The sequence below is a fragment of the Tiliqua scincoides genome, chromosome 5, assembly GCF_035046505.1.
Source record: "Tiliqua scincoides isolate rTilSci1 chromosome 5, rTilSci1.hap2, whole genome shotgun sequence".
Lineage (NCBI taxonomy): Eukaryota > Metazoa > Chordata > Lepidosauria > Squamata > Scincidae > Tiliqua > Tiliqua scincoides.
In genome coordinates, this window is record NC_089825.1 from 64,233,978 (window position 1) to 64,253,577 (window position 19,600).

At 45.2% G+C, this 19,600-nt stretch overlaps 1 protein-coding gene across 1 annotated transcript in view; it reads left to right on the forward strand.

Moving 5' to 3' along the window:
* The first annotated feature begins 18,884 nt into the window (after positions 1-18,884).
* Positions 18,885-19,600, forward strand: part of RAMP3 (receptor activity modifying protein 3) — a 91,277-nt gene continuing 90,561 nt past the window's right edge. Inside the window, exon 1 of the mRNA XM_066629076.1 lies at positions 18,885-19,160. Within this exon, the coding sequence (XP_066485173.1) occupies positions 19,109-19,160 (52 nt within the window). The 5' untranslated portion in view covers positions 18,885-19,108. The remainder of the gene's footprint in view (positions 19,161-19,600) is intronic.

Genomic DNA, 19,600 nt, shown 5'->3' on the forward strand with positions numbered 1-19,600 from the left:
GGCAGGACAAAGTTCCAAACAACACAGTCCTGGAACGTGCTGGAATCCCTAGCATGTATGCACTGCTGAAACAGAGACGCCTGCGTTGGCTTGGTCATGTCGTGAGAATGGATGATGGCTGGATCCCAAAGGATCTCCTCTAGGGAGAACTCGTGCAAGGAAAGCGCCCTACAGGTAGATCACAGCTGCGATTCAAGGACATCTGCAAGAGGGATCTGAAGGCCTTAGGAGTGGACCTCAACAAGTGGGAAACCTTGGCCTCTGAGCGGCCCGCTTGGAGGCAGGCTGTGCAGCATGGCCTTTCCCAGTTTGAAGAGACACTTGGCCAACAGTCTGAGGCTAAGAGGCAAAGAAGGAAAGCCCATAGCCAGGGAGACAGACCAGGGTCAGACTGCACTTGCTCCCATTGTGGAAAGGATTGTCACTCCCGAATTGGCTTTTTCAGCCACACTAGACGATGTTCCAAAACCACCTTTCAGAGCGCGATACCATAGTCTCTTGAGACTGAAGGTTGCCAACATTATAATATTAGCTGTTTTGTTCTCAATACCCTTCCTAATGATCCCAAGCATAGAATTGGCCTTCTTCACTGCCGCCGCACATTGGGTCGACACTTTCATCGACCTGTCCACCACCACCCCAACATCTCTCTCCTGATCTGTCACAGACAGCTCAGAACCCACCAGCCTATATCTAAAGTTTTGATTTTTTGCCCCAATGTGCATGACTTTACACTTACTGACATTGAAGCGCATCTGCCATTTTGCTGCCCATTCTGCCAGTCTGGAGAGATCTTTCTGGAGCTCCTCACAATCACTTCTGGTCTTCACCACTCGGAAAAGTTTGGTGTCGTCTGCAAACTTAGCCACCTCACTGCTCAACCCTGTCTCCAGGTCATTTATGAAGAGGTTGAAAAGCACCGGTCCCAGGACAGATCCTTGGGGCACACCGCTTTTCACCTCTCTCCATTGTGAAAATTTCCCATTGACACCCACTCTCTGCTTCCTGGCCTCCAACCAGTTCTCAATCCATGAGAGGACCTGTCCTCTAATTCCCTGACTGTGGAGTTTTTTCAGTAGCCTTTGGTGAGGGACCGTGTCGAACGCCTTCTGAAAGTCGAGATAGATAATGTCCACGGGTTCTCCCGCATCCACATACCTGTTGACCTTTCAAAGAATTCTATAAGGTTGGTGAGGCAAGACTTACCCTTACAGAAGCCATGCTGATTTTCCCTCAGCAAGGCCTGTTCGTCTATGTGTTTGATATCCTATCTTTGATGAGGCATTCCACCATCTTACCCGGTATGGATGTTAGGCTGACCGGCCTATAGTTTCCCGGGTCCCCCCTCTTTCCCTTTTTAAAGATAGGCGTGACATTTGCTATCCTCCAATCTTCTGGCATCATGGCCGTTTTGAGGGACAAGTTGCATACCTTAGTCGAGATCTGCAACTTCATTCTTCAATTCCTTAATAACTCTTGGGTGGATGCCATCAGGGCCCGGTGACTTATTGATCTTTAATTTATCATTGAGGTCTGAAACATCTTCTCTTTTAACCTCTATCTGACTTAACTCCTCGGTTAGGAGGGGCCGTTCGGGCAGCGGTATCTGCCCGAGGTCTTCTGCCATGAAGACAGATGCAAAGAACTCATTTAATTTCTCTGCCATCTCTAAGTCTCCTTTTATCTCCCCTTTCCCTCCCTCACCATCCAGAGGGCCAACCGCTTCTCTGGCGGGTTTCTTGCTTCTAACATATTTGAAGAAGCTTTTATTATTCCCCTTAATGTTGCTGGCCATGCGTTCCTCATAGTCTCGCTTGGCCTCCCGTATCACCTTCTTACATTTCTTTTGCCAAAGTTTATGTTCCTTTTTATTCTCCTCATTAGGGCAAGACTTCCATTTACGGAAGGAAGCGTCCTTGCCCTTCACAGCCTCTCTAACTTGGCTGGTTAGCCATGCGGGCACCCTCCTGGATTTAGTGGAACCCTTCTTTCTTTGCGGTATACACCTCTGCTGGGCCTCTATTACTGTTGTTTTAAGCAGCCTCCATGCACTCTGGAGAGATTGGACTCTTTTTACCCTCCCTTTCAATCTCCTTCTAACCAGCCTCCTCATTTGGGGGAAGTCTGCCCGTCGGAAGTCAAGGGTTTTTGTTAGAGATTTTTCCTGGTATTCTTCCCCCAACGTGCATGTCAAAACGGATCGCAGCATGATCACTGTTCCCCAATGGCTCAGTAACATTTACATCTCTAACCAGGTCCTGCGTACCGCACAATATTAAATCCAGAGTCACCTCCAACACGCCCCTGCCTGTCCCTCCTGTAGAGTTTATAGCCCGGGATTGCGGTATCCCACTGATTCTCCGTATTCCACCAGGTTTCCGTTATGCCCACTATGTCAATGTTTTCTCTTGTCACCAGACATTCCAGTTCTCCCACCTTTGCTCGTAGACTTCGGGCATTCGCATAAAAGCATTTGTACATGGAATGCCCCAGGATGGGCTGCTTATTTGCTCCTTTGTCCCCCCCATCCTCTCATTGTGCCAAACCGTCTATCACATCTCATCACGCTACCTTTCCCAATTTCTTCTCCTACTCTGCCTTTGTCTTGTTGTTCTCTAACCTCCCCATCCTCATCCCATAGGTATGAGGAGTCCCGAACCGGATGCCCCTTGGCTCCTGTCGGCCTTCCCCCAGGGATCAGTTTAAAAGCTGCTCTGCCACCTTTTTAATGTTATGCGCCAGCAGTCTGGTTCCATTCTGGTTCAAGTGGAGCCCGTCCCTCTTGTACAGGCCCCGCTTGTCCCAAAACCTTCCCCAGTGCCTAACGAATCTAAACCCCTCCTCCCTACACCACCGTCTCATCCATGCATTGAGACCCCTGATCTCCGCCTGCCTAGCTGGCCCTGCGCGTGGAACAGGTAGCACTTCAGAGAACGCTACCTTTGACGTCCTGGCTTTCAGCTTCCTGCCTAAATTTGGCCTCCAGGACCTCCCAGCTACACTTGCCCACTTCGTTGGTGCCGACATGCACCACAACAGAACTGACTTGCCTGATTGTTTCCCCCCAAAAAGGACTGATAAGAGCAAATACAGATCCAACCTTGTTATACATGGATTTGACTCTACATGAATGGCCACTGCAAATGAGAAGGAATGTGCCAATCCCTGGAGAAGGGGAAAAATGCATCCCTTTAAAATCACAGTTTTAAAAACTGCTTTTATTGTTGTAGAAAGACAGTCATGGAAGTGATTGCAGGTATAACCTAATTATCCATGGATTTTTCATAGGGGGGAAATCCACAGATTTCTATCTCAATGCTGAGGAGGAGTACACTTTAAGTTAAACAGTCCTTTAATACTGTTTAATAATGGGAGAGAGGGCAGCTGGCTACAATCCATCAATCCTTCTCTATCCAGGCGTCACTCCTCTCTTCGCCCTGAGCACATGAAAGAAGGCTAAATGGCAGTTATTATCACCTTCTCCAGTCTTTCCCCCTCAGTGCACTCCTGGTGAAGAGAGGGATTGCTGCTTCCTAGTGAAGCCTAAGCGCCTGGAGAGAGACTGATTGCCTCTTTGTGCATTACCAAAGGTCAGCAAGGCTGTTTTTAAATCACTTGGGCAAAGGGACTTGGTTTTTTAAATTGATTTGTTTTAAATCAAATCAAATGTAAAGAAAAATGTTCCTGAATGTAAGAAAATGCTATATTCAATTTTTGTCTTTTCTATTACTACTGTTTCCTTTTTACTATAGTCTTTCAGTTTATTTCTATCACTATTCACTCTTTACCATCGCTATTTTTTCAAACTCCAAAAAAATTTTCAGTTTCATCTATAGGATTTTAAATGCAGCATTTCTTAAACCTTTTAGATCAAAAAGTTGTAGATATCTGATCTCATGTGGATTTAATCCAATGACAGAACACAGGTGCACTAGGCCTTATTACTTTCTCTGTATTGATTTATTTTATTTAAAGAATTTATACCCTACCTTTATACCCAATTTTTCTCTTGTTAAAGACAATCAAAGTGGCTTTCAGAGTTTAAAATTAAAACAAGACAAACCCCAATGGAACACATAAAACAGTTAAACATTACATTTGTTTAAAATACTAGTCCATAATATCAGGTATCGAACGCCACCCTCAATAAAATCTCTCTCTAATAACACCACCAAAATGTCTCTAAGGAGGGAGCAGTTCTTAATTCCAAGGGGAGGGAATTTCACAATTGGGGTGCCACCATGAAGAAGGTCCTTACTGCCAACCCCCTCACTTCCAGGACAGTGAGGACCCCCTCTGGTTACTTCAGAGGACAGGTCGGATTATATGGAAGGAAGTGGTTCCCCAAATACCCTGGTCCGAAGTTGAAAAGTACTTTGAAAGTCATACTAGCACCTTGAATTATGCCCAGAAATTAAATGAAGCAGCAGCCCAACTGAGTAGGCCCTGCAACCACATAAGCAGCCACATTCTGCTCTAATGCAGTTTCCTTTGAATTTTCAAAGGCAGCCCCTTATTAGATTATGATCCCTTGCCAGAAGTTGTTATGTGTATAAAAACTTCAAATGAGTAGGAGGTGTGATCTGAAAGTTGATCTGCCAATTTGCCTGAAAAAGCTAAGCAGGATCAGTTGCTGGGATGATAGACCAAGGCCAATGTCTGTGCAGAGGAGAGGAGTGGACGAGTCAGCTAGCCCAAAAAAATCCATGAGAATCCGCTCTGAAGCTTGGTTTCCAATCCTGTGAGAGCTTGGATAGTGCAGGAGTCAGCAGCCAGGATGAGGACTGCAATATGAAGGAAAACACCTGGAGAAATGGAAGTTCTATGAGATTGTCTCATGGAATAACACATGTAAAAATGTCATTGGGTGGATTTCTGTTCAGCTTCCCTATTTAAACTACCCAGAATCTATAATGAGGAAGGTGACATATAAATATCTAAATTGTAAAGTGCTTAATCACTTCTGCATCAAGCACCTTCAGTTGACACATCATTACTTCTGGTATGTCACTCATTTCTGTGGTGGTTTTCTTCATTGCTGGTGTTGGGTTCCATTTGAATGCATGTAGCACAAGTGTTCCTCTGTTCTTAGCACCAAATGATGTTTGGTGATGCAACCTTACGCCTTTGTGAGAACTGACCACCCCCTTGATTTGGAGACCATGTCGAGAGAATGGATTTTGGGGTGGAGAAATCAGGTTCAACCTGCATTGTCCAGTATCGTGCCAGGGGACAGTGGGGAACAGCATTGATGTTGTGCATCCAAGAAGCAGGGAAAGGATGGGAGAAGCAGAGAGTCATTCTAGGGAAAAAACTTTGTGTGGTAGAATGGCAGTTGGGAAAAAGCAGTTGGAAGGGCAGTTGGAATGTTGGAAAAGAGCAGTTGGAAGATGCTTGAGAAGGGCTGACGTACATGTGAAGTGTTCACTGAAGAAGAGCAGCAAGTGGGAAGGGACTGAGGCTCCAGCCCAATGAGTAGCAAATATGAGTACTTGCCTCACTGGTTAAAAGTTTATAGTAAATTTTTTTTAGAAGAAATTCTGCAGTCCGTGTTGCTTGATGGAGACTATGCACTAAACTGTCAAGTCCAGTTGCTAAAGAAATTGACCATGATGTTACACATAAATGCTGCCCTGGTGCTGAGGAATTAGAAATGTACCTGAGAGATGTAATGAGCACAAAGGTTGGGGTGAGCGAAACCTTTTACTGGAAAGAGGCACACTAACAGCAACCAACAGGAAAACAACTCCTTACATTTTCCTCACAGATACACACTCAGGCTCCTCCTGCCAGGCTATCTGACCAGCTCTGTCTCTGACAGGTTCTCACAGCAGAAGAACCGAACTTGGTTGAGCTGCTGACATGGCAACAATCTGTCCCCTTTGTCCAGGCTGACAAGCAGAAACAATCTCTCTCTTTCTCTGACAGGCAGAAACAGCCTTTTTGTCCAGAGCTGCACTGCCTTAACACTGAGCACACTTGACCCCACTATCTGATGCAACTGACTGGACTTTACCCCCCTCCCGTCAGTTGGGTCCATTATAACTCCCTAATCATGGAATGATCAGACCAACTGCCTAACTGTTCCATAACTGCCACTTGATCAGTTCTTACTCTGGTCCTGTAAATAGTTAACCATTTAAATCCCTTAACTTTATAACAATTTAAATTTTGAATTTTATAACAATGGTAACGTTACCAAGTGGGAAAAGGGAGTTCAGGATCCTGTTCTTATCAGATAAAAGTGGAAGCAGAATATCCTGAACTTACAGATATTGATCTGAAAATTCTTCCGTTTTCAGAAAAAAAGTGGGCCCACACATTCATTAAAAATAGTTTTCTTTTTTCCCTAAATAATGTATAGCGCCCTGGGAGCGGGTCCTTCAATCCTGGGGGTCCCAAGGTTGATCAGGTCCACGAGAGATAGTAGCGGGGCCCTGCCGAGCCTGGCCCAAGCATGGCCAGGCGAGCCCAGCTCCAAAGGCCTCAGGAGGGATGTGGGGGAAGGGGGTTATGCCACTCTGGTCCTTCTCCCCAGTGTGTCATAGGCTCATAGGCTGGCCAGCTTCTGCATCAACTGGCAGTCTCACCAGCACTGGCCCTCATCACAGTCTGGGCCGAGTTTTTATCCAGGAAGGATCAGGCCCCCGCAGGTCCGCCCTTCCCAGGGGTATAATAATGGCCAACCTGGAGCCACAGTCCCTTCCCACTTGCTGCCTGGATCTGGCCCTGCCCCAGGTCTTCTCTGCAGCTGAGGCTGCTAGCCAGAAGGGGGCAGTGCCCCCAAGGAGTTCTGGCCCCTTGGGCCAGCCGACAGGGGAGTGGGAACAATGCCTTGGTCTCCAGGGCAGCCACCGGTCTCCTCCCTGACCAGGTTGCCACCCACCCAGCTTGGTCTGGCTCCCTCCCCCCCCCCCCCCCCCGCAACCCAATCTCAACCTCTTCACCCACTGACGGGCTATCTGGGCAGCAGCACCCAGCTGTGGGCCGCAGTTGACAACAGTGGCCTGAGTTAGCACACCTGCAGCCCTGCCTGCAAGGCCCCAGCAAGGCTGTTGGAATGGTGGTCATTCCAACAGCACATTCTGTAAGATATTTGTGTCTTACACTTGACATTTTCCGCTTATGGTGTCAGTACTCAAAATTTTGGAGGATTTTGGATTATTTATTTTAAAAATTTATATCCCACAATTCTCATGCAGAAGCAACTGCCCAAGGCAGTTTATAAAGCTCTGAAATAAAATGTACTATGTATCACAGCAATAAGTAGAAGCATTTAAAAACAGAAGCATATACAGAGAGATATTAGGAGGGGGAGAACTATTTGGTTCAGAAAGAAGCAGTCAAGCCACACCCCCTGCTGCCATTTTCAGCATTGTGTCAAGTGCTTGTGGCCAGGTGATGAGCATCCCATGATGCCGCTGTGTGTTTGATGTGCTGTCTCGAGGAGCTGCACCTCACAGTGTAGAAACCACTTCCTTATAGGTTTGGAAATACCTCAGAATGATGCCTGAAGTCATAGCTGACCTATGCCAGATGTTTTCTCTTCAGGGTGCCTCTGTCTTAGGCGAGGGGTAGGAGTGGCTAGCTCCCACTCCTTGAGGAAGCACGTCTGTTTATCAACACTTTCCATATGAGAAAGTGCATTGGGACCTTTCAGATGATATTGTGCACAAAATCAACAGGTTCCCACAATAAAAACAAAGACACCACAAGGTGGCAGACATGTTCCTTTTCAGCAATTTTTGCTTTTGAAGCAGATCAGAACTAAGGGGATGAACACACTTTTCCACTGAACACCATATGCATTAATAAAAAAAAATACAGAGTGCCTTAGTGCTACAGAGGAATGTGTCATAGTATTGACAATTCAGAAAAGTAATGCTTTGAATGTTACATTTGAGACTGGAAAATAGTGGAAGATAAATGTTACCACTTTAGTTAACTCTTGCTATTACCCAATCCACAAATCAGTTGGCTCTCCCCTTAGCTTCTGGTTCAGGTTACAGTGAGCCACTCTAGGCACAGCCCTTGCCTTGCTGTAGTCAGAAACACTTAGCTGTTTCCTTTTTTTCTCATAAATCTTCCCCTTATCCTTCCTTTTGTTCCTTTTAGAGAACCCCAAAACTTCCACTGTTCTTGGATTTCCAACTCATCTACCTACATCCATCCTGCGCCCACATTTCCCCATCTTCATTCTACCCCTTTTTCTTTCTACGGGGCTTTTCTGTCTGCCCTTCTCCTCCTAATGTCTTTTCCCCAGCCACTGGATATGCTCGCTTTCTGCTGTCTCCCCCACCCCCCAGCACAGCAACTTTGCAGGAACAGCTGTGAAGTTCTCTGGCGGAGTTCTTGCACCAGATCACCCTGTGCTGTTCAAAAAAAATCTGGAAAAAATGTTCTATCTCTAGTCTTGTTTTGCTTAATATCTTCAACACACTTATGTGGACCAGCTTATGAACATGAGCCCAAGAACTGTTTTGGTACTGCCCCATGCCACCATTTTGGCAGGAAAACAACATGCTTGAGGGCTAAGAAGACAACCAGTGGATGTGTTCATCCACCTTGTTGAAAACTGTGGGCAAGGTTAGGGTGTGACTGACCTGGGAATCTACCATGATGCAAGGGCTAATGGCCCCTGAGAAAAGGTTGGATGTGACCATTTGTAGATTGTTACCAGATGCCACAGAAAAATAAATGTAGCAATAAATGCCATCAAAGGTGGCAACAAAAGCAAACATTAAAAAGCCAAACATGTAATTTTAGAAATCCTCACTCTTAGTTCGAGGATAAATACATAAATGCCAGTTTAAATGAAAATGTGTTTAACCCTCACCAGGGGCTACTTTCCTTACCTGGGGGAAGGAGACAAAAGTCCCCTTCTCCTGAGGTGCCTCCTGTGGCTGCTCGAGCTGCACAGGATGCGATGGTAGCCGTTTTCGGTGCCGCTACAACCACACGCCACAGGAGCTCAGAATTGGGCTGTTATAGGTATAACCTAATTTTCCACAAATTTTTCACCCATGGTTTTATCTCAACACAAATAGCCCTTTTAAATTAAAGGAAAAAAGTCATTTAACAATAACCACGTTAATGTGAGAGAGGGCAACTGGCTGACAATCCATCAATCATTCTCCAGGTGCTTAGAACAGCCTCACTCAGAGGCAAGCGACCCCTCCTTTCTCCTGCGCTGTGGCTCTTGGTGAAGGGAGGGATTTTGAATTCCAAAGACATTTTCTTGGAGGGTGATGGCTTGGTGATGGACACTATGTGAGTACACTTTGCACTGTGTGCCATATCTTGAAAAAGTTTTATGAAATGGCTGTGCTTCCCAGTCATTCCTCAAGCTCTGTCAGTACAAATACAGGTGAAGCCTCTTTATTCGCAATATTTTTAACTGTGAATCTGGCTCAACGCAGGTCCCCAGGACCTGCGTGGAGCCAGACTTGGCCCTACCTGAGTGCTCCAGAGGTGACTGCAGTTGTGCAACCTCCACGAGCCTCACAATGGCCTCTGGAGGTCCTAGAGAAGCACTTTCGGTTTTCTGCCAAAAACTGGAAGTGCCTCTCTAGGACCTCTGGAGTCCATATGGAGGCCTGTGGAGGCTGTGTGGCCTCGAGCCTCCACAGGCGACTGGAGCATAGCTCCAGTCACCTCTGGAGAAGTGGCCTCCGAGGCTTTCAGGGCCCTTTCTGAGGCCTGTGGAGGCTGTGCGTGGCCTGCACAGGCCTCGGAAAGGCCCCTGGAGGTCCTAGAGAGGCACTTCCAGTTTTTGGCCAAAAAAATCTCCAGTTGTGCTAGGCGGTGGGTGGAGCCCAAATTTTGCGTGACTTGTTTCCACGCAAAATTTTGTATTTGCGTGGGCTCCAGGAATGGAACCCTTGCGAATAATGAGACTCCACCTGTACCTACACACTTGATCTTGAATGTTCAATCTGCTTCTGGAGTCCTGAAATGCACGAAAAGGGCACCACGATGCTATTCGTCCTTTCAGTGATTTCCAGAAAAGCATCTCATTTCTTTGTTGTGGTCATGTACCCTTTCAGACATCTAACTCAAGCCAAAAGAAAACTGGGCTAGGGTAAGGAGTAGTCCGTTCCTTCACAACAACCATGTCTCCACAAGGTTATCAGTATAATTCAGTTTGTTAGGGTAGTTTGAGCCCAAATTTATTACAGAAAGGCAGCAAAAATCTTTAACATTTATGTAATCACAATTTTAAAACCAAAAGGTGGAGGGGAACACAAAAGGTTAACTTCTCAAGCTTACTCATCGAGATGACCAGAGAGAAAATGAAGCTCCCCTCTCCCAGCTCCAGAACTCCTTTATATTATCAACCTCCAGACAAATCAGTTGACCAGACTTTCCCCTCTCACTAATCAAGTTAATTCCTCCCAGTTTGTACGAGGCTATCTAAAACCTTACAAAGACAGAAATGAACTGAAGCCTTAAAGGAACCTATACCTTACACACTCCTATCGTTCTTGAAATAGTGAATGCCGCACAGTAATTGGGCACTGTTTTCAACATTGGTAGATTCATCGAACTGGACCAAAAAAATAAGGTGTTTGCCTCAGTGATCTCAAATGTCCTCATTCAGAAGTTGAATGCAGTGCACAATTATAGTATCTGACAAAGTGATCTTCTCTATTCTTTTCTTTGTAGCATTTCCCAACTCTAGCACATCATAGATATTGTTGATACATGCAGCTGTTAGTTTTTCAGCTATCGTAAATAGTTTACAAGCTAATGCAACATGTGATGCAACTCTGTAGGAGGCAATTACAGTACCACAATCACAGTGTTTCTTGAAAATATGAGTTTATTTCTGTTGCTGCAATCTGCAGAGTTTGCACTCCAAACTCCTGGGGTTTTGATGACAGCTGTGGGTGCTTGGTTTTCTGAGTTCCATTCATTTTTGATGGTTCCATACTCTTAGCACCAAGTTTGTTTGTTACAAACAATGCATTGTGGTCTTCTATTGTTATCCATAAATCCGAAATCAATATATGCTTCAACGTATTTCCTTTTCTTTGATGTCATGGTGGAGATATGAACCAAACTGAAGTGGTTCACTGATCAGATGACACCTAGCTGAGCAAAAATTCTGCAAAACTAAACAGCTATGCTGTTAACTCCACCTACACCTTAGTGAAGACCTTTGAGGCAGTGACTAAGTCCAGAGGAAGAGCTCTGTATTGACATTGCAAAGAGCCATAGGAGAAGCGGAGGTACTGTCTCTGTGTTGTCTTTGAATGGGTATATGCAAATATGACTCCTTCAGGTCAGATAATCCTGTCTCCAGAGAGACCAAAATCGATCTTGTCATCTCCATCTTAAACTTGTGTTTGACTATAAATTGGTTTAACCACTTGAGATCTAGAATGGCTCTGAGCTCTCTATTTCTCTTTGCCACCAGAAATAGCACCAAATGCACTCCTACAATCCTCTCTATGAGGGAACCTGCTCGATCGCCCTTATCTAGTAGGAACTTGATTGCCTTGATCATTGTCTTATGTTTTGCTGGTCTTCTGGAATTGGGTACCTTTCAGAAACAATCCCTCAAGAGAGAGAGAAATTCCAGGGGGTACCCGCTTGAGACCGTCTCCCAAACCCACACATCAGCAGTAGTAGGATACCACTTACCTGAAGATTGTGGCTGTTCGGGCCTGTGCAGGATCAGCATACAGTGGGAAAGCCCACTTCATGTTGTCCTGGTCTCAATGGCCTGAATTAAAAAGATCTGTCGGTAAGGTACTCAATTTGCTGTAGCTTGCAGAGCTACCAAAGACCCCAAGCTAGAAGACCCTTTCCCTAGAAGGAGAAGGAAGCTTTGTAGCTATGTATTCTACATAGCAACTTTGTAGATTATCAGTTAGTGAACCTTAGGGGAGGGGCTGATGTGAGAATGTAGGTGACCTTTCTCTACCCCTCCCCCACCCAGGCAGTTTCAGAATCAAGATAAACAGCTACAGACTAACAGCTTCTCAATGAGAACAGTCAGGTGGGTTTGTTCTGAGAAAGAAGAGGACTGACTAGAATTGGGAGGTTAGTGTTGGAAAATGTACCACACAAGTAAGTTTCCCCTCAATCTTTTACTCTTCAGGTTCCCCATTCCTACCCTTGTTCCTGTCAGTGGATTCACACCAGCTATGGTGGGATACCCCCTCTTGGCCTCTCACCCACCTGGTGGGATACCTCCCTTGGCCTCCCACTCACCTGATCCAGCAACAATAGTGGGATGCCTCCCTCTGCCTTATACCCACCTGAACTGTCTCTATCTAGCTAGTGCCGAGGAGCCCAATCCTATTCAATTTTCCAATGCTGGTGCTGCAGTGCCTTTGGGGTATGCACTGCTTCCTGTGTTGGGGAGGCAGTCACTGAGGCCTCCTCAAAGTATGGGTACATTTGTTCCCTTACCTCAGGCCTGTATTGTGGCTGCACGGGTGCTGGAAAGTTGGATAGGATTGGGCCCCAGCTAGGATCAACGCCAGGTCTAAAAGCAGGACCTGTTCTTCGTGATCCTGGTGGCCACAACTGTAGCCTTCTGGAGGAGAGTTCTGTTGGATCCCACTGAGTCAACATTCCAATCTCAATGAGACCCACACTCTCCTTACTCTAGTGGTGCCAATCCCTTACATTTGTCACTCCATTGGTAACCACCCTGCCTCCCAGCAACCTTGGAACCTGAACGACACAGAACCTCCTACTTAGGCTGCTCATTCAGCTTTATTGACAAGTGCTTGGTTCAGGACTGCTCGGCAGGGAAGTGATTTCAGCTCTTGGGCAACTTGGGCCAGGTCTTTGAACGTAGCATCACCGTGCGACTTTGTGAAATGTCTTTTCAATAATTAGCGATCCCCACACTTCATAGACTGAACTCAAAGCCTCCCATATTAGTCCCAGTTCCTTCTCAGTCTTATCCTTGCTACCCAACCTTCCCGCTTCCTGTTGGTGTTTGGTTTTCAATATGTGACACCCCTTCCTGGTTCCTGCCCTATAAGCCACCAGTGTGGATCAAATACTTTCCCTGGGATTTATTTTGATCCCCAAGGATAACTTGAGTTCCCTAACATCCTGCCAACAGTTGCTTAGTGTGTATGCCTATCATACTGGGCTCAACTGTTGGGCTCAACTGTTGAGCCCAAGACCAGCAGTGACTGACAGAGGGGAGCCACGGAATACTTGCAAAAAACCGCCTGCCCTCTACAATGTATAAGATTGTAACCCTAATGGGGAGCCATGACCAACAGCCCAGTAGGTCAAAGGAGCTGCCAATCGAAAAAGTTTGGCAACCATTGGTGTAAAGCAATGGACCAAAAGGGTGGACGACTTTGAGAAAACCCTTTTACTAATTCCACACATCTAGAGGTTCACTCATTCATTATTGTGGCGCACCTTCCTAATCTGATCATTTTGTCTCATGACTCTCAAGGTATTCCTCTCAAAACCAGCATTGAGAACATACAGAAATATCTGCAGATAAAAGCTAGAGAGCTACAGAAGGAGCTACCAGTGTTAATCTGAAGGCTCAGGGTCCACAGAGGAATCAAAGAACATCAGACTCTACAGGGCTGAGAAGGATATGGGACATGCCAATGAGTGGGGGGAAGGTCAGGCTGCATGCTGTTAGTGTGGCTGAGCAGGGTGGGGGTTTTTACATGTTCTTCCTTGCAATGTGTGTGTACGCCCCACCCAGCAGCCTCTTTAGAGCAACAGCCCTTCCCAAAGAATGACATCTCCCAGGAAGCTCTGCAGCCAATCATCCTATTGGTTGTGGCACCTGCCAGTGAGTGGCGGGGGGAGGATCAGGCCACGTGGGGTCTTCTAGGGCTGCTGTCCCTAGAGGGTTAACAACCAGTGCCGGGTACATGGGGACAATGCCGTCTGGTGCACACGTGCAGGATGAGAGCCACCACCTCATTGGCACACAGCTCAGGTTGGGCAGCTTTGGCGCCCCTCCACAAATGGTGTCCAGGGCAGGTGCCATGTGTTGCTATAGGGAAGATATGCCACTGGGGTTGATGGATTACTGTTACAAGGTGTGTTCCACTAAAAGAAAATGACAGTGGAATTTTTGTGTTCCAAAACTCAAGTATCTCAACATAAACCAGCCTGTCTGATTTTCTGAGGAAGACACGCCTACGGTGCAAAGAAAGATTTACAAGGCACTCTGTGAATGCTAGCTAATAGTTGAATAAAAGGAGGAGACGTAATTCTGTGAGACAATAACTTGGTAAAACCTGCTTCTTTAAAGAGATGAGGCTGGTCCATCACAGGTATGAAGTTTTAACCTTTATACATCATTGGTTGACAGTTATTCTGAAATTTTCAGAAATAACAAACTTGCTTTAACAAACAAATTTTCAAACATTGAAAATACACTTGCTTCAGAAAGCTAATTAACCAAGATGCAGGTAATTGAGAATCTGTATAAAAATGAGACAACTGTGAACTAACAGAATCAACCAACTTTGAAACCAATGTAAAATTTAAGTAATATATCCAGTAAAAAGAAGAAAGTCAGAAGTAGAAAAGAATACTTATAATATTGTCATCAGCTTTCAAGCTCACAGTATCAGGAGCAGGTGGAACGAACTCTCAGAATGCTACTCAGATTGTGAAAGGGTGATATTACCAAACTGTCGAGACAGATGGCATTATTGAGTCTGGAGAACAATTAACAACAGCAACAGCAGCAGTCTCCTCTACAACAGCTGCACCATTCCCTAAATCTTCAACATCCTCTGTTTTACACTTTCCAAAGACAGTGTTGTTGAGTTTTCCTAAGAATCGGATGGACAAATGCTATAGCAGTTATTGAATTCATACTGCATCAGTGCATTTGCAACCGCCAGAGGATCACAACACACCTCTCCTTCCAAAAGGGCTGTTTTTAATTTGTAGGATATTGCTTATAAGAACCTGTCTTATGTTAAAAGGAGTAGGGGTGGGGTGGGTATTCTAAGCTTGTTATTTTAATTGTTGGTTGTGTATTGCTTAATTGTATGAGTATATGCTGGTCCTTGGTTAATAGGCACAAGGCCTTGACAACTAACATCTTATGCCAACACAAGCAGACCCTGATGCTTCAACAAGTTCTTTTAATGGACATATGCACATTTAAGCATATGCATAAGCAGTGTCCAAGAGGGGAGACTGAAGCATGCAAAACAGAGCCATTGTAACTCCCATCTTGTTTGCTGCATTAGTTTCTACAGTGACTAGTCCCTGACCCTTTGGCAGTGTTGGGAAAATCCAGCATGGTGTGACTCGAATTGAGTTGCCAAGTCACCCCCCCCCCACAACTTGACTCGAAAAAGAGCTATCAGGGGCACTTTCCAAGTTGCCAAATCATCCTGTAGTGACTCTAATGGACTTGAGTCGAGTCCCCCGCTTTGAAAAGTCCTCCTTTAAAAAGTGGAAAAACCAGGGCTGCTGCTGCTGGTGTGTGTGTGTGTGTGTGCTGGAGTTCTCTTTACTCACTCCCTTGCTGTCCCTGCCCTTCTGTGAAGAGGGCAGGAGGGGTGGGAGGGATGGCAAGAGAGCTGGGACAGAAGTGGCAAGAGGGAGGAGGGACACGAGCAGCAGCTGGGAGGCTTACCAGGATGACCCGATCCTTGCAGCTCTACTCAGAAGTAGTCCCACTGTATCCATTCATTCAATGAGGGTTGCTCCTCCTCCTGCTGTCCCTCAGCCAATGGAAATGCCTGTCCTTTGTCCAATGATCATCCATTCCTTTGTATCAGAGATGAGAAAAGAGAGCCCAGTCCTGCCTCCCCCCTCCTGCCCATACACTGCATCCTGCATCCTGACTGGAATTCCCTGCTACTCACCATCGGAATGCTTGCCCCATGAGGTTTTCCACGCTGTGAAAACAGCAGGTACCCCCAGACACAGGCAGACTCAAGTCAGCATGTGTGGGGTTGAGTGATGAGTCAGGGGGGCCCTGACCCAAGTCTTATTTAGAGTCTTCCATGTATGTGACTCATGAGTTGCTGAGTAAGCAAAAGTCACACATTTTTGTGACTTGAGGCTGAGTCACTGACTCAAGTTCCCAACACTGCCTTTTCTAAGACTAATGCACACCACACGAAAGAGAGGTGCTTCATAGAGAAACATTGGAACAATGCACGTTATTAAAATGTTTGATGACTACACTAAAGTTTGTGCACCAGGCACTTCGCTTTGCATTTACTTACATTTTTGTGTCAGTTGAACTGTTTTGGCATTTCTGTAAGTAAATCTATGACTAGAAGACAAATGTATGAATAAGTGTTTGGATATTTGGAAGCCCATTTCAGAAGTGTATGTACAGACTATTAATATTTGTGTGTGTGTGCAATCTTTTTTAATCTTGTCCCCCTTTTTTCTTTTTACATTGTTATTTTGTTTAGCAATTGAATTATTGTTTAATTATTTACCAATAAAGGAAAAAGAATTTTAAAAAAATTCTTCCCAGGTGACAACCTAAAAGGAAATGGTCCTTAAGTGTCACTCTGGTGTTGCTTATCAGCAATACTGTTGGCTCATTCTGGGGCAAATACCTGACATCTGACAGGATTGGGAGGAATAAGCCAGTGGAGAGCTTTGAGAGGCATAAGAAAGCTGTGAAAATATCCTAGTTGTCATTTGTATGCCCCATGGAACATAATTTTGAAGAGAGGGCAGAAAATAACAGCCTGAAGAGGAACAAGCAGGAGGAAAGCTGCAAAGTTTATAGCAAATTAGGGCCAGCAATAATTTGAGCAATGTGTGGGTAGTGTCCTAGTGTATATCATGTTATGACAGCATGACACAAGGACAGCAACCTTTAACACTGACTAATCAGGTTTTGTACCGTAGAAGGTTCAAAACAGTGCTTGCACTGTTTTTTTTCTGAAGTGCCAGATACAGAAGAACTGCCAGTATATCCCTGAAAAGAACCTTGCTTAGTACATTTAGCACCCATTTTCAGAACCTGTTTCCCTCCTTTTGACTCCCGGAAGAATGGAGTGGAATAGAATAGGAATCGCATCTGAACACTGATGGCAAGGGCAAAGAAGTGTGAGCATTCACAACATGCAACTCTTGTTAAGTGTAGGGAAACTCTGGATCTAGACCAGGGGTCTCCAAACGCTGGCTCAGGAGCCAGATGCGGCCTGCGGCGAGCCTCTATCTGGCCTGTGGCCAGCCTCTTGTCCCCTGAAAACCTCTGGCCCACTTGGCCAAATATGACTGGAACTATGCTCTGGTTGTGTCTGGAGGGTGTTCAAGGGCCAGAGAGGTTAAATGAATGATCCCATTCATTCATTTATTCACGCATCTAAGTTCTATCTCTAATTTATCTTAATAAATTTTATATTTAATTTTTTTTTCCAGCCTTCAACACCATGCCAGATATTTGATGCGGCCCTCTGGCCAAAACGTTTATAGACCCCTGATCTAGACTGTGGTCACTCAGCTTGTAGGACATTCCTTCATAGCACAATGTAACATTAATCTGATCTAACATTTGGATATGGATAGCCAGGATCCAAAGAAGTGTATAGCTAGTTGGGTGAATCAGCAGGAGCTATAGGTTGCAGTCTTGAGTATGTTTATCTGTGAGTCAGCTCCATTAATATAAGGGACAAATAGATTGTGCATTGGAAGGCTGCTTTCCTTCATACAGCATTTGCTTCCACCCTCTGACTGTGAGGCAAACAGCTTTTGAAGCAGGGATGTTTAGAAGCAGTTTTTAATAATAAAGCGTAACAGGAACGAGCTGTTCACAGAGAGGCAAAACTTCTGTTAGGTTAGTGCAAGCCCTTTGCATGAACCTACATAGGACTATGGATTCGTCACTGTTTATGTATAACTGTACATAACTGTAAACACTGTATAAAACATAACTGTTGCAGCCTTTATGCAGCTTGCTCTTTAATCCCCAGAAAGACTCTCTTTGCAACTGCAGATGTCTCTGCATCCTGATGAAGGAGCTAATTTCATGTTTTACTTGTGCTCAGGCACAGTGTTGAAAAGGATGAAAAAAGCAGGTGCATCTTCTACCTTTTATGATGTGGCTAGTAATGAAGGGAATAAAAAGGTGTGTGTGTGTGTGTGTGTGTGTGTGAGAGAGAGAGAGAGAGAGAGAGAGAGCGAGCGAGCGAGCGCGTGAGCAGTTTTCTATTAACGCTCTTTGCTATTCTGGTGTGATTAAAGTCAGAGCCATCAACAGGCAGCTGAACTGTTCATTATGATATTGTACATTTTAGATCCCTGCCAAGAGAAATTTTCTGCTGAAGGGCACCCATTGTGATAAAGCATTATCTTGTCGGCACACTTCTGCCTTCTCAGCCAAGTATCTTGGCAAAAGTTCGTCTGACCCTTGAGATGTCAAAGTTGTCAGAGAACTGTTTTTTTGAGGGATGCAGCTGTACTGTTGTTTGTTCAGCAGAGGCAAGGTTAAAGCTTTTTAAAAGTAAAAATATTTGAGGAAAGGCTTGCTTCTAAGGAACAGGCTAGGGGGATGCTCTGTGAATAAAAAGATTAGCCGGAAAAGGGTGGCAGGATATAATATGCAGAAAAGTGATAGATTTGGTCAGATGCAGCTTATGATCACACACAGATTTAAAAAGGACACATAGACATGTTCCTCTTTCTCCTTCCCCGTCATTTTACAGCTCTGCGTTCTGTGAATGGGACACCATGACTGTGTCTTGTGGGTAGTTTCCAGCTGTGCCTTTTTCCCCCTGGAGGATCCTGGAATAGCTGCAACATCCTCATCCTTCTCAAGCCAAAGCAAGCAGCAGGGGAGAGGAGGGGGGGAAGGGGGAACAAGAGAGGAAATGGAATTGAGAGCTGACTGTTGGCAGCAGTGGCTGCTGCTTACATCTTTGTGTAAGGAGGAGCAGAAGGGTGGGATTTTGTGCAAGCAAGCCCCCCTCCCATCAGCACCAAGTTCCTGATCATGACTTGATGCTGTGGAATGAAGCACAGGTTCCCTTTTGAAGCGTGTGTCTGAAGAGAGAGAGGTGTGCGCTTCTGGAGGATTTGGGTTTCTTCGGAAGTGCCTCTTTCCTTCCTCCATGCGTGCTGCATCCCCCCCAAACTCCTGGTTGCACTTACTGCTATTGAAAGAGTCAGAATGGAGATTCACGCTTTCTGGTTGGCGCAACTTTTCTTCTTTGTACTGTGGGGTAAGTACAAAGATATTGCTGTTCTCAGTTCATGACATTTTCTGTGAAAGAATTGCTAGTACCTTTTTGTAGTATTTACTATGTTGGTGTGTGTTAGGTTTGAGAGATGCGTAATTTCTTTGAGTAAATTGCACTAGAGTGGTATGTTTTGGCAATGCAGTGGTATGTTTGTCTAGCTGAGAAAGACAGAGTTTGCTGAAGTAACAGAGCTGATATTAAATTCCTTTTTAATCTTGTCTGCAGAATCAAGGAGGTCCGTATAGAAGTGATTTGATAAAGATTTTTATTGCATACCCAAAGAAAGAAAAAAAAATAAAGTTTTCAGTTAAATGCAACCACCCACACTCCTCCTGAGCATCTCGCTGGAATTATAGCTTGGCAATGTTTACACAAGCTTATGCCTGCATGGATGCAATGCTTGTGGGTGTGCTTAAGGCAAA